Source organism: Hemicordylus capensis, chromosome 3 (genome assembly GCF_027244095.1).
Source record: "Hemicordylus capensis ecotype Gifberg chromosome 3, rHemCap1.1.pri, whole genome shotgun sequence".
Taxonomy (NCBI): Eukaryota; Metazoa; Chordata; class Lepidosauria; order Squamata; family Cordylidae; genus Hemicordylus; species Hemicordylus capensis.
In genome coordinates, this window is record NC_069659.1 from 231,482,916 (window position 1) to 231,498,270 (window position 15,355).

The 15,355-nt window shown below is 40.4% G+C and overlaps 1 protein-coding gene across 2 annotated transcripts in view; it reads left to right on the plus strand.

The window, feature by feature from the left end:
* The first annotated feature begins 1,338 nt into the window (after positions 1-1,338).
* HK1 (hexokinase 1) overlaps positions 1,339-15,355 on the plus strand; it is an 85,605-nt gene continuing 71,588 nt past the window's right edge. Inside the window, exons 1-3 of one of the 2 annotated variants that reach the window (XM_053311465.1) lie at positions 1,339-1,409; positions 6,670-6,749; positions 7,519-7,617. In XM_053311465.1, coding sequence (XP_053167440.1) covers positions 7,564-7,617 — 54 coding nt within the window. In that variant the 5' untranslated portion in view covers positions 1,339-1,409; positions 6,670-6,749; positions 7,519-7,563. Of the gene's footprint in view, positions 1,410-6,602; positions 6,750-7,518; positions 7,618-15,355 lie in introns of those variants that run through there. The other variant, XM_053311464.1, reaches the window with a different exon arrangement.

Sequence of the window (15,355 nt, forward strand, 5' to 3'; positions counted from 1 at the left end):
GGTCCCATGGAGGAAGCACCCTCATGGATTCACCCCTATCGACTAATCCCTCCGACCCTCTCTCCCCTGCCTCTGATTGAGCTGTTCCTGAGGAACAAGGTCCTTTGGTTGTTCCAGGAGCACAGAGGTCTCTTCATCCAGATCAGGTGATATGAACATTTGCTCCTCAGTGGGCCCAACTCTATTCCTATTCCCTTTTCTTAAATCCAGCCACCTCTTTCTCTAAAAGCCTCTTTCCCTTGCCCACCTGAGAATTGATACAATTAGGACTTTAAGCTAAAATGCCTCTTTGCAGTTGAACATATTTCTAATAGTAATATTGCTTTAACCATGCATTTCTGTCCGCTATACCCCTCCCTACAATAAAGACTTTCTTTTGATTTTGAAACTTAAATCTTGCCTCAGTCCAATCATTTCCTGGTTCTACAACTTTGCCCAAATTAAACCTGACATGAAACTGTCCTCTTTGAACTAATTTCCCCATGCAAGCCTGAATGCAAATTTAGGGTGCATTAACAACGTTTTTTTAACAACAATCTACATTAAATTTCCCAGTGACTGTGCTCAGTTCAGCTCCTTGTCTTTGCCCCAAGGTCATCTTATCTCCAGCCTCCATACTATTCTATGCTTTTCTTCTACTAGTGGTATGATTTAAAAACAGCTACACCTTGTTTACTGGAAGCAAAATAAATTGTGAAAAAAGCAAATATTTGTACAAATAATGATTAGATTGATTTACTTTATAGCTAATGCCATCTGTCCTATTTATATATTAGAAATGTGATTTCATAGCAGCAGCATTTTGGGAATAACTGAAGGATACTGCAAATTGCTAATGGTCTATAATTCCTTTAACACCTTGGAAGGTGCTTCAACAGTTAAAATGCTTTAAAGCAAGCTTAGGTTTACAATCTGGAAATATGGTCTACAAGTTAGCTTTGTAGAGGTTGGTAATACTTTGTAATTAAAGTATTCTTGGGCATTTAGTAAAAGAATAAGTGGATTTATATTTTCTGTTCTGAGTGTATTCTGGCACATTATAATACAAATCACATTGATCAGAATAAGAGTCATGGATGCACCTAGGAAGTAAAAAATAGATTAGATGATCAAAATATTGTTTCAGAAGAGTATTTTCAGAACATGTTTTATTTTTTGTTGGAAACTCAGCTGTCCTCTTTATGGTTACCTCTTGCTTGCATTTTTAGAATGACTCTTGCAATTCATGCTGTATGATACCCAACTCTGCTACCACATGCCAAAGCACGGACCACAGAACAATGAGAGGGCCTGGCACATGCCATCTGCAGCATGCCCATCTGCTAAACTGGCTTTCTGGGCCACCCTTAACGTGTTATAAATCACCACATGCCTGCAATGAAGCAGCAGGTGAAGAACTGCCAGCTGAGGTACAGACTTCCTAAATCTATAAGGATGTTGGTATAAAAAGGCAGTATGTAGTCCCAAAGGGCAAAATGAAGTTTTGTTGCTGGGGCAGGTTCAACTACTGATTAGAGTAATTAGCAGAATTGAATGGCAATTCCAGTGGTTTAATTTCTGCTTGAAACACCCTATTGCGTGTTTGATAAATAATCTCCAAGTAGGCTAAGCAAGCGATAAAAAGTGCTTATAATTCGTAAAATCTCCAGAACAGATCATGATTGTGAGAAGTGTCAGTTAAGGGGTGAGACACTCATACAAACTGCATAGTCCCAATACCTAAAGTAATAGTCCCAATTACTTTCCTTTTCCCATAGCACTTCTCTGAGCTCTCTGGGTGATAGGCAGGTAAGCACCAGTCTTTAGCTAATATGTTACTATTCTTTTTATGGTGAGAACTATTTAATGTAGTGATATTATATCTAAGTGTGCAAAAGAGAGATATAAAGTGGATTTTAAGTTTTGCCCCTGCTAACTGAGCAAAGAGGCACCTTTTAAAAGTGGTTATTCTCTTTATTTAGCTGGGGGAGAGTAACTGGTCCTATCCAGAACCAGCACAGCAACCCTCCAGTAGCTGTTGCTGGTGTCTATCTTCTGTTTCTTTTTTAAGATTGTGAGCCCTTTGGGGACAGGGAGCCATTTTATGTATTTATTTATATCTGTGAACTGCTTTAGGAACATTTGTTGAAAAGCGGTATATAAATATCCCTTGTATTCGTTCGTGTATGTATGTGCTCCAAGTGTATTTATTTATTTTATTTATTTGATTTCTATACCGCCCTTACAAAAATGGCTCAGGCGGTTTACACAGAGTAATAATAAATAAATAAGATGGCTCCCTGTCCCCAAAGGGCTTACAATCTAAAAAGAAACATAAGATAGACACCAGCAACAGTCACTGGAGGGAGGGCTGTACTGGGGATGGATAGGGCCAGTTGCTCTCCCCCTGCTAAATAAAGAGAATAACCACTATTAAAAGGTGCCTCTTTGCTCAGTTAGCAGGGGCAAAACTTAAAATCCACTTTATATCTCTCTTTTGCACACTTAAATATAATATCACTACATAAAATAGTTCTCACCATAAAAAGAATAACAACATATTAGCTAAAAACTGGCATTTACCTGCCTATTACCCAGAGAGCTCAAAGAAGTGCTATGGGAAAAGGAAACAAATTGGCACCTAGACACTTTTTTTTTGCAAGTGATTGTAGATGAGAACGTTATTCCCACATCTGCATACATGGTAACAACATGATAGTCAAAGGATTATACTGCATATCTCATTATCAAAGAACATCTAGATAGTCCTTTCCAAAATTTTACTTATTTATTTATTCAATTTTTATACCACCTTTCATAAGGCAGATTTTTATTTTTTTTAAGCAGCCAAAGATGTCAAAGAATGAGCTTTTCCTGGGAGAGCATTCCAGAGACTGGGGCAACAACAGAGAAGGCCCTGTCCTGCATACACAACAATTTAGCCTCAACATCGGCACATGGAGTGAAAACCCCTCTGACAACCTTGTTGGGTCGGCAGAAATCCTTGGGAGCAGGTAGTTCTTCAGGTAGCCACGATCCAAACCATTAAGGGCTTTAAAGGTAATAACCAGCACCTTGAATTGGATCCGGAAACAAATTGGCAGCCAGTGCAGCTCTTTCAAAATAGGTATAATATGCTCCAAGTGAGCAGTTCCAGAGAGAACCTTGGCAGCTGCATTCTGCACCAACTGAAATTTCTGAATATTCTTCAAGGGCAGCCCCATGTAAAGCACATTCCATTATTCCAGCCACATCTACCTGTTCTAGATGGGGTCACACTTCCCCAAAAGGAACAGGTTTGCAGTCTGGGAGTACTTCTGGATTCACACCTCTCCCTGGTTTCTCAGGTTGAGGCGGTGGCCAGGGGTGCTTTCTATCAGCTCCGGCTGATACGCCAGCTGCGCCCGTTTTTTGAGATCAATGACCTCAAAACTGTGGTACATCTGTTGGTAGCCTCCAGACTGGACTTTTGTAATGCGCTCTACGTGGGGCTGCCTTTGTATGTGGTCTGGAAACTTCAGTTGGTTCAGAATGCGGCGGCCAGGTTGGTCTCTGGGTCATCTTGGAGAGACCATGTTACTCCTTTACTGATGGAGTTACTCTGGCTGCCAATAGATTTCCGGACAAAATACAAAGTGCTAGTTATAACTTACAAAGCCTTAAATGGCTTAGGCCCTGGGTATCTAAGAGAGCATCTTCTTCATTACAAGCCCTACTGCCCATTGAGGTCATCTGAGGAGATTCGTCTCCAGTTACCGCCGACTCGTTTGGTGGCTACACAGAGACGGGCCTTCTCGGTCGCTGCCCCGAGATTGTGGAATGCACTCCCTGCTGAGATACGATCCTCCCCATCTCTGGCAATTTTCAAAAAACACCTGAAAACCCATCTCTTCACCCAAGCTTACTCAGTATCCTAAATTTTGGGGTTTTTTTAAATCTGGTTTATTTTAAAATTTAAAACCTGATTTTGGGGGTTTTAATTACTGTAATGGTTTAATTGTTGTTTTAAAATGTTTTTAAATTGTTAGTTGTTATATTGTTTTTATTTGTTTTAGCTCTTTACCATTTTTAGTGGTTTGTTTTAATTGTAAACTGCCCTGAGCCATTTTGGAAGGGCGGTATATAAATCAAATACATACATACATACATACATACATACATACATACATAACTAAGGCATGGGTAACTGTAGCCAGATCTGCCTTCTCAAGAAAGGGATGCAGCTGGCGCACTAGTCAAAGCTCTGCAAAGGCACCCCTGGCCACTGCCACCACCTGAGTTTCCAAAAACAGAATTGGGTTTAGCAACACCCCTAAGCTGCACACTTGTTCTTTCAAGGGGAGTGTAGCTCCATCTAGAGCTGGTTGAATCCCCCTATCCCGACTGGCTCTTCTACTGACCAACAGCATCTCTGTTTTGTTTGGATTTAACTTCAGTTTAATTTCAGAGCCTCAGAATATTAACCTCCAACCTTAGAATATAGCAAGAGCTCTGAATTAGTTTTTCTCAGCTTACATACTTTCCATATGTAACTCAACTGATGGAACTTATTTGGAAGCAAGTGATCGTATGAGGACTCTGATATCAAGTTGTAGCGAATTGTGGGTAGTGGAAAATTCCATTCCTGACTCAGGCCAGGTTACTGTACAATCTCCCTGACTGTTCTAAACCAGTTCTGCAGCACGTGGAAGACTTTAGTGCTGAGTCATCCCTGCCCTGTGCTCTGAGACGCAGACTGGCTGGTTAAAACTCTAACTTTCAAGACCCGAAAGTTTTTTTTAAAAAAAGGTTCTGGGGAAACCCAGAAGCTCTGGTAGGTTCCTGCTGCCACGTAGCACTCTAAGATTTGTCTAGAACTGGACCATTGGATTGAGTGCTTTGGTCCAAGGTCCCTCTATAGCTCTTATTGGCCAAGCTCTCATTCAAATACATTTTGCACCAGAGAAATTCCCCCTCCTCCTGATGGGTCACTAACCACACATGGAGGCTTGAAAAAGGTAAAGAACAAAGAAAAAAACTTTTATTCAATTACTACAGGCTAGTTCCATCTGAGGCTTTTAGATACACTTCAAAACAGGGTGGATTTGATTTAAATCAAACTGATTTAAATAGCAATAGCACTTACATTTATATACCGCTCTATAGCCGAAGCTCTCTAAGCGGTTTACAATGATTTAGAATATTGCCCCCAACATTCTGGGTACTTGGTGCCCCCAACATTCTGGGTACATTCTGGTACCCTGCTAGTGATTTAAATCATGATTTAAATCACTAGCAGGGTGGATAAAAATCAAAAACATCCGATTTAAATCAAAAAAATCCGATTTTTGATTTAAATCGGATTTTTTTGATTTAAATCGGATTTTTTTGATTTTTATCCACCCTGCTAGTGATTTAAATCGTGATTTAAATCGTGATTTAAATCAGTTTGATTTAAATCAAATCCACCCTGCTTCAAAATACTTAGTTGTTTAAAATAATACTTCAAAAGCACCCCGAATGATGCTGGGGTGGCACACTTTAACAATCTTGGTTACTTAGTTGCAAAGAACAGATGTTTAGGAAAATGCAAGGCATACCAAAGAAATATAAGTTTCTAACACCAAGTCTGACTAACACACTTTCTCCTGTCCTAAACTTCCAAAGCCACTAGCCTTGGCTTATGTTCCCCTTGAACTCATCAAGCTCCTGATGAGAATCAAGCTTCCTGCAATCCTGACTCCCAAAGATCTACAGTCACCCTGCTGCAGCAAAACTCAATTGTCGCATGTTCTCCTGCACTCCTCCAGCAGAGAGCTTCCTTACTGGTTCCCAGCGACAGCTCTCTAGGTCCCACCCACTTGGCATACTGATTGGTTGAGCCCTGGAGTTCACCAGCCTGTCAGTCAAGACAAGGGTTCACTTCCTTTACTCTTTAGAGGGAGGGGAGACTGGTCACAAGTAGATTGCTTTAAATGATTACATGGAAAAGAAGCAAAATGAAATGTGATGTCACACACACTACTTTTGCTATGAATTTTGCTGACTTGCCATGTGTTTGATGGAAAGCCTTATGCATTTATGCATCACCCTTTAACTTTCCAAATAAAGTACCTCCATTCTGGAGGAAAACAATATGAATATCCAATTCATTCACCAATGATATTCCAGAAACTTTTCTGTTGCTTTCAAGTGTATGTTTTCAGAGCAGCATTGTGTCTCTAAAGCCCAGGCAGTTAGTCTGAAATTTAAATAATTGCATGGTCATTAAATTTTATACAAAAAAGGAATTGACTCTAAAACCAGCTGCTACGTTATCATGATTAGAGCAAAAGCAAAGCCTTCATTCATTACAGCAAAGTCACATTGTTGGAGAACATAATTCACAATTTTTTTTGTCCCTGAAAGATTAAGAAGAATTTGTTTTCAGACAAAGAGGTTTTAATTCAACAAAGCAGAAGGAGTGTGCTTGTAAGTAAAATGTTATCTGACAACTGTTTAGCTCTTTCAGTGTGGCATGCTAGTGAAAGAGAAGCTAGAAACAATGTACAGCTGGATATTCTGCCCAGTCAAGGCTGCACCATAGTGTTAAATACCAAGAAGCTGACACCATGAAACCTTGAGTGTAGTGGCACAAAGAGAACTATTTAAGCCTAGCATACTTTGGGAGAAAGTTTTTATTCCAAACTGATTTTGCTGTGTCTCTTACAGCTATGTCAAAATGCAAAGTTTGTGAGAGGGCTGGCCTTTGCCAAGGATCCTGCTGGATGATCGCCCTCAAGATACAGTAGGTACGTAGCTTTTGTTCTGTTGCATCTTAAGTTCTTGAGCAGGATTAGCTATTGAGCCATAACACAAAGGACAGCTTTTCTGTGGTTCGATCTGCAGAACGATAAAATTGTTCAGAAACTTGCTACGCCTGCTCTGCCAGCCATGTAGATCATGATTAATGCATTCAAATCAAATGACTGTTTGTAAGCTGAAGGCTACAGCTTTTTAAATTTTTTTTTATAATATTGAGTTTCATGAGAGCTGTATGTGTAATTGTAGATTTGATTATGTACGTGTGTGTGTGTGTGTGTGAGAGAGAGAGAGAGAGAGAGAGAGAGAGAGAGAGAGAGACCTTATTGAGTCATGCAATGCACCTGATTGACTGAAACAAATACTGTTCAGCACAGTGGAATCTGGTAGTATATTGTGTTAAGAATTAGAACAGGTCAATTTGGAGAAAGCTTAAGTGGAAGAATATTGAAAATATGATGAGTGGTATTCTAGCCGCTGACACACCTGGCCCACAAAATATAGCATAATATGCTGATGCACTGAGGCAACCACACAAGGGCCCAATTCTAACTAGAGAGATGCAGCAGCCATGTGGATACTTAATATGAGTTCTGGTGTGGACCCATATAGGAAATAGATTCAAATGTTGGCCTAGCCACCTGAACAGGTATACTCTTCAGGAAAGTGTCACATTTTGCTTTGTTATCTTACATATACTATTTGTGTGGACCTGTTTGGTAAGAATGGATTTGCAAATCTCTCCTTCTCTCTCCTTAGATAACTTTGGAATTAAAATGTAGTACTGAAAGAGATAACCCAGCTATGGCTGCAGAAGAGGAACTGGATGGATCGGACTGTGGCTCTGCAGAATGCAAAGTAGGTGATGAGTGCAGATAAAAGCAGGAGCATCTGCTGCAGATGGTCACTCAAACTCATTTCTTGGGAACTTGAGGCAATTGTATCTGAGAAATCTGTGGCATGGAATAGTGCCACTTGTCACTTACTACATCTAAAAAACATCCAGTTGTTTCTAGTGATACTTGTACAACTACAATGTATACAGCAGCCACAACAGCAATGTGTTATTTATTTAGGAGATGTGTGGCATTTTCCTAGACAAAAATATTGTGCTTGGAACATCTGCAAGATGTTTTATATCCCTACAGCCAAAGTGCTGCTCTAGTATGAGGGGAGGGGAGATGAGAGATATTTGGCCTGGGTCTCCCAATATGCTAATTTCTACATGTGGAGTGTGTGATTCTCATGCTTTTAATTAACACAGGATATAATGCTGAACACATTTCCCTGGAAGAAATAAAGGATAAATTTACCTGTATTTACCCAAATCAAAGACAACTCCAAATTTAAGATTATTCCTTAAAAATATGGGTTAAATATTGGTTATACCCTTATTTATCCAAAAGGAAAATGATTCTGAATTTAATTCAACCTGATTTCTAACATCAATGTAACTGGAAAAAACCTAGTCTTTAATTCAGGTAAACAGAGTATAATACAGACTCAGCTTTGGAAATATTAAATATACTTAATATTTCCAAGGATATGTGTTTAAAGTTAGTAGCCTAGATGTAGAAACTGCTGGGATGGGGAAAGAATGTGCATTTTTCAAGCAGAAACCATGACCTTTTTAGAGTAGTCACTGTCTTTCTACAAATCAAGATTTCAGTATATTATCCTATCATGAAGTTGGGAAATAAGTGTTTAAAGATGTTTTCTTCTGATCACTAGAGGGTGCTAGTGTGGCTGTGAAATTCTTCATCTCCAAGGAGATAAAAGTAGTTATCTAGGCGATTGATTAAATCTATTCAAATTTATTGTTGCTTTTACTATATTTTATTGGTTGCTTTTATTGTTTTGCAAACAGCCCAGAGAACTTGTGTTTTGGGCAGTATAAAAATATGAATTAATAATCAATCAATCAATCAATCAATCAATCTGTAATTTGAATTTAGGGAGGGGGACCCACAATATATGCTTGGTTTAAAAGTGTCCTGCTTCTTCTACAGCACTGATAATATTCACAAGTAATGCATTCAAATCAAAGCAATGTTAGCCATGAAAAATACCTTTATTGGCCTCAAATAATAGGGGATATAAAGCCAGTCAAGTCAAAATATCTCATTAAATTAAACATTGGTGAAAAGGTATGTCTAGTGAGATGTCTCTCTGTGCCAACCACAGCATTTGCTATATTGGTCAACACCCATAGCATGTTGAAGGAGTAAGGGCAAGAAGCCTATATGATGCCAAATATTTTCTAGCTAGGTAGCTTATTGTATCTTAAATGACTAATGTTTTTCACATTTGTATTTTTTTTTAGTAGCTTGGTTTTCTTATATAACTAGCCAATCTTCTATTTTCACTAACAAGGGGCCATTGTATGCATTACAAAAGGGGTCTATGCAAGATGCCCCTGGAGATGCATTTATGCAAAGAACCATTCTTTGTCAAGAGAGCCATGCAGATGCAGCTTCCAGCAATTGGGATGACAAATTTTTCATTCCCAGGGGATCCATAGTCTGCAAATAACAAACAGAACAATTGTAGGTAGCAGGGGTGATTCAAAGGTGAATACCACTTTGTCTGGAAAGCTTTGCCAAATTTCTAGATAATCTTAGAATTTACATTTGTTAGTGTGAAGTATTCAGAGCCCTGTCTTTAGAAAGCTTACTATGAAAAAATGGGTGGGGAAAATATTGCTGTATCCTCCCCATTTCCTTGAGTGGTGAGAAGTTTCAGGGGTAATGATGTTCAGATATGGATTCCGTTGAACGAGAGAATATTGGAGAATTTTGGTGTCATAATAATACTTGGTATACTTATAAAAAGAATATCACATGGAAAAAAGTGTCTGCTGAGACGAGATCTCAGAAGGTACCGATTGGTAGTGGCTGAATAAGGTTTTCAGTGGCTCTGGATGTGATGCACTTCAGTGTTCCTGCCCTTCCCATTACAGAAAAAGTAGAATAAATTATGCAGTAAAACAAAAATGGAAAAATTAATTATGCAAAAGAGAGATGCAAATATGTGCAAAATTATTTCTCCTCCTCTTGTATTGTACCCCTGAAGCACTGTGTAGTAGTGTAAGAATAAAATACTGCACCTTGCTCCACATTCTGCACCCCAACATACACAGTCTTCTTTGCTCATTGCACCTCAGCCTTCAATAAACAGCTAAGACTCATAAGCTGCACGCCCTCCCTTGAATATGAATTGTCTGCCTCAGCATTCATTTCCAAAAAAGAAATGGTCTCACTGGATTTCCAGATTGACAGCAGCATCTTTTCACCTTTGAAATTTTATGGTTTTGTCCCAGTAATATACTGGGAACTCTCTCCCACTGTATTTTCAAACCCGCGCAGGCTTGTCATTCACTGGTCATCTGCATGGGCTGCTTACTTGACCCGTGAATGAGCAGCTTACTGCTCAAGTTAAAACTGGAGCTCTGCATTTCTTGACAGGGGAGTAGTGCCAATATAAAATGTTGCCTAGGGCACCAAAAACCCTAGGGCTGGCTCCGCTGGGACCATAAATTCTTTTATAAAATCTCAGACCCTATTCAGAGTTTCACAGCAATTCTGTAACAGTATAACCTGAAATTCTGGTGAAGCAAATTGTGTTGCCTTTAAGTTTATGCTGAGCACACTTTTGCTGCTTGCTCAGGGTGTCACTCACCTGTCTCTTGACAAAAGCCCAAGGATTGCTGCCACCCTAGATGAATCCTGGCTTTGGTGGCTCCCCCATGCGGCACCTCCTGCCATTCAAGTAGGTAGGTGGGCAGCCCCATGATCTGAGCAAGTGGGCACTCTCCGTCACCTGCCCACTTGCTGTCCTTGCCACTCTGCTGCCTTCACCCATTGCTGCTTCTGCCTGCTCCGTGGCAGCCGGCCTGCTGCGGTGCATTATATTGACATTGCCGCACCACATGGCACCGCGGTATGTGCAGTGGCAGGCTGGCTGCCCAGAAGCAGCTGGCAGCAGCAGAAGCAGCGGGTGAGGGTGACAAGGAGCAAGTGGGTGGATGAGCAAGCAAAAGAGATTGGAAGCACCTGCTCAGTTCCTGCCTGCTTGGATGGGAGGTGTACCTGCCTGTGGGGGTACCCACAGGGGCAGGGGCGTAACAAGGCTGGAGTGGGCCCAGAGACAAAATTTTAAAATGGGCCCATCGCTGATACACACACACACACACCTCACAATATATAGTCATGTGACTTGCCTCTGGGGGGCCCCTCGAGGCGTGGGGGCCCCCAGGCAGCCACCTCCCCTTGCCTAATAGTAGTTACGCCCCTGCACAGGGGCAAATGGGGTAGGGGGGACTACAGTACACCCCACAGGTTGCTGCCCCAGGAGGCCACCTAGGTCTGCCTAGTGGGCATGTTAGTTTGCTGAGTGGCACGTGAACCAAGCTTTCATTGCCCCTCCCGCTTGGTTCCCTAGGTGACTTTCTCCTAGTAGATAGGCTGGCCCTGCCAAAAGAATAAAAAGTCTTTGTGGTTGTTACTGTAACAGACAAACAGGGCTACTCCTCTGGAAGCTCTGCAGGGAGCTCACTTTCATATGGAGAGCTTAATGCTTAGCTTGAACAAATATTAAACTTCACACCCTGCGAGATAAGCAGACTATGGGAAACAACTATATTGGGCAGCAGCAATATAGGAAGATGCTGAAAGGCATCATCTCATACTGTGAGGGAGATGGCAATGGTAAACCCCTTCTGTATTCTACCAAAGACAACCACATGGCTCTCTGGTCGCCAGGAGTCGACACCGACTTAATGGCATACTTTATGTTAACTACTGGTTAAGTGCACTAGAGTGAGAAAAAGACTTGGCCAATGTAAATTAACAGTTGTCAGGAAAATGACTCTGCTTCCTACCTTCCCGGCATCATTTCCCACAGATACATCCTCCTTTCTGTTATTGGACTTCAACTCCCATAATCTCCAGCTGCCTTTGGTTGGGGATTATGAGAGTTGAATTCCAATAATATGGGAGTTGAAGTCCAATAACCCAAAGTTGAGAATCCCTGCACTAGAAAACCCTGTTATTTACTTGTAAAGGTAAAGTGTGCCGTCGAGTTGGTGTCAACTCCTGGTGACCACAGAGCCCTGTGGTTGTCTTTGGTAGAATACAGGAAGGGTTTACCATTGCCATCTCCTGCACAGTATGAGATGATGCCTTGCAGCATGTTCCTATATCGCTGCTGCCTGATATAGTTGATTCCCATAGTCTAGGAAACGTACCAGTGGGGATTCAAACCAGCAACCTCTGGCTTGCTAGTCAAGTCATTTCCCCACTGCGCCATCAGGCCTCAGCTCCTAATTATTTTCTATGCACAATTTAAAGTGCTAATGTAGACCTTTAAAGCCCTATTGTTTGGGGTCCAAATACTCTTAACAGCAGAACAAAGCCATTACAGACAGGCTGTTAGTGAAGTACATGAATTACTTGCATTATAATGACAGATGACACAATTCAAAGTCTATTTCTAGTGCCCCAAAGTTTAGTTGATCAATACATTAAAAATGTGATCAATTTAAAAAATGTCCCTGATTAAAGAAAAAATATTTTTAAAAAACCAGTTATTTCTAATTCAAGTACTTAAAAATACAGGTTGTAGATGCCAATTTAGAAGTCTTGTCACACACAGATGGAAATAATACTTCTGAGGTGGTGCTATCTGCTGCATGCCTGTGTATCCTTGAAGGAAAACAATTTTTTCTCTTCAGGACTATTGTTTTTACTCATCTGCAAAAATGTATGCAGATTTAATACATTAAAACTCATAAAGTTAATCAGCTATTTTTCAATTAATGACAGCCTTTTTTTTTTAAACTACTAAATCCTACCAACTTGTTTCCGTTTGCATGGAATTACTTTGCACATTATTTCAGTTCATTACTATTTATAATTCAGGGCATTATACATGTGATTTTTACATAAATGTGCTTCTTACATCTGTAATGCAGTTGAAAAACTTACAAGAATTTACACCTTAATATTTATTTACATGTGTGTCCTACCTTTCCTCCGAAGAGCTCAGGGCAGTGTACACAATCCCCCTCATATTATCCTCACAATAACCCTGTGGGGTAGATAGATAGTGTAACTGGTCCAAAATTACCCTGTGAGCTTCCTGGTTGTGGGGGAGACTTTAGCCTAAGTCCCTCCAACTGAAGCAGTGGTAGCACTAGGAAAAAAATTGAGGGACACACAGAAGGGGCAAAGTGTATTTCTGGCTGGACAAGCTGTGTCCCATGTTAGAGTTCTGAAACAGAAATGGGGAGGGGGGCAGGTGATTGAGGGACACCTGCCCCCTCCAGTCACCCTTCAGCTGTAGTACAAAATGCAAAGACACCATTCAAACAGACATCCACTCCAATCTTACTGTACATATATTCACTCAAAAGTAAGTTCTACTGAATTCATTGAGGTTTCTCTCAGTTAAGGATACGTAGAATTGCAACTGCAGCTTTTGCTTTGGACATTCAAGACACTTTAAGTGTGTGTGTGTGTGTGAGAGAGAGAGAGAGAGAGACAGACAGACAGACACTCTGGGTTTGCCTATGCCTCTGACTTAAACTAGTTTAATGGTCACAGCTTCTTCTCAACGGCTTTGGGAATTGTAGATTTTTGCAGGCTAAGCTTTTTAACAATTTCCAGAAATTTATAATTTCCTGGTTTCCTTGGGAGAAGACATTACTGTTGAAAACATACACGCAAACACACACCCCGTACCCCGCCAACACTGGTTGTGTTGGTAGATATGCCCTTATATTTTCCACAAGGTAACTTAGGTAAAATAAAGAATAAGCAAGTGGTTTCTAGAAAACAGAAACAAAAACTCCAATATGATGGTAAACTGGGGAGTCATTCATTTTGGGAGTTTAATCTACATATACTTGCTCTAGTGGTAATGATATTTGGGCCATTTTAGCTGAGTCATTTTTCATACTGGCAGGCATTAGCCTTGTTCCCTTGAGTGTTGACGCAAGTGCTGCTTTAACACCAGTCAGCAGAGAGTGCTTTTGCTCACATTGTTAAGTCTGACACTGGCTGTATTGCTTTCTTGGCTACAATTTTCTACTGCCATCTAGTCTGAAAATTGCAGCATTTCTGCATTTGGGCTTTTAAAAAACGTCGTTGTTCATTTTAAGATCAGCCTGAAGTTTAGCTATTGGCTTTTTCTTAATGTTGTATTTCCTAGATTGTTATTCCTCCTTTTACTGTAAAAGTCCTGGCAGCACCCAGCAGCTAACAGGACTCTCTCCAACTTCACTAGTTTCATGTTTCTCAGGAGTACTACTTGGCCTTAACAGGCTCTCACTCAGTGTGTTATACCACAAAAATAGTTCCTCCAGTGAGTTTTGTTTCAAGCTGAGTGGTGTGTGACCTTTCCATGCGCAGAGAGAGAATCCCCTCAGGGCATTCATTGCTGATGAAAAGTCCTAGTTGGGAACATGAGTAAAAGCTACACTGAGGTCTGCCACACAGTGGTGTGTTTTTTTCCTCTGCCCTTCAATAAGGTGAAACTTGTGTCTAAATGCAAATCACAATTTCCTTGCTATTTTCCGAGTAGTTCTTGATGTACAGATACATCATAACTGGAAAGGATTATGCAGGGACACATAATTGTAAGTTAGGCAATTCCCTTTTTTTGTCCCTGCCCTGTGTGTCTGATGCACAGGAAATGTAACAAGTATAACCTTCCCCTTCACTGATCTCCACACTGGGAGAACCTTCACCTGCTTAATTTCTCCATGTCAAGCAGCTACTAAAGATACAAAAGCAGAATGAGTAACAAAGGTGGAAACCTAATAGGAACATCTTAGTTACAATAAATATGACTAAACATATTAAACAGAAGTATAGACAACAGTTCTGAAGGTGAATCATAGCAATATTCCTGATAGTATCAGTATGTACAGGAGAGCCTTGAGGAATGAAACTGGAATACAGAATGGTCTTTATCTACTCAGCATCTCTGTGGAGAATGTGTATCTGAACTAGCTTAAGGGGTGAGGGAGGAGATTTCCAAAAATAGATTGCAAGATGCCTGACCATTTGCATTGCATGAGGATGGAGCAAGTAGTTAATGATTGCTTCTAGGGAAGAAAAAGGAGGCCAGCCTGCAAAGGCCCACAGGCTGGACTGAGTTGTTTGGATTTGTGTGGTTTTCCCCATAATTGAGGTTTAAGGCTCAGAGAATGGTGTCAAAAGTTTTGGGTCTGACAGATGACAAGTCTCTGGTTAAAATGAACAATGATGTTAAAAGCCATAACTCTCACATCCCACAGGGGACTGATTTAGAATGAAGCAGATTTTTCTTAATATTTGCATTTTAGTTATTTTGTTGTTAGCTCTTTTGAGAACTTCAGCTGAGAGTGTTCAAGTCCACTGAGTTGACTGGCTTAGTTTCTTTGCACTTCTCTATCGCCACACAATCAAATGCTGCAGCATTTAGCAATTGCATTAAACAAATAAAATTAAAAGCAAGAGATTTATCTCAATTAATGTTTGTCTTGCTTCTCAGTGATAGGAGCTTAAGATATTTTGTGCCACTTCCTTGTGGAAAGAGGCTCTGTAACTTTAAC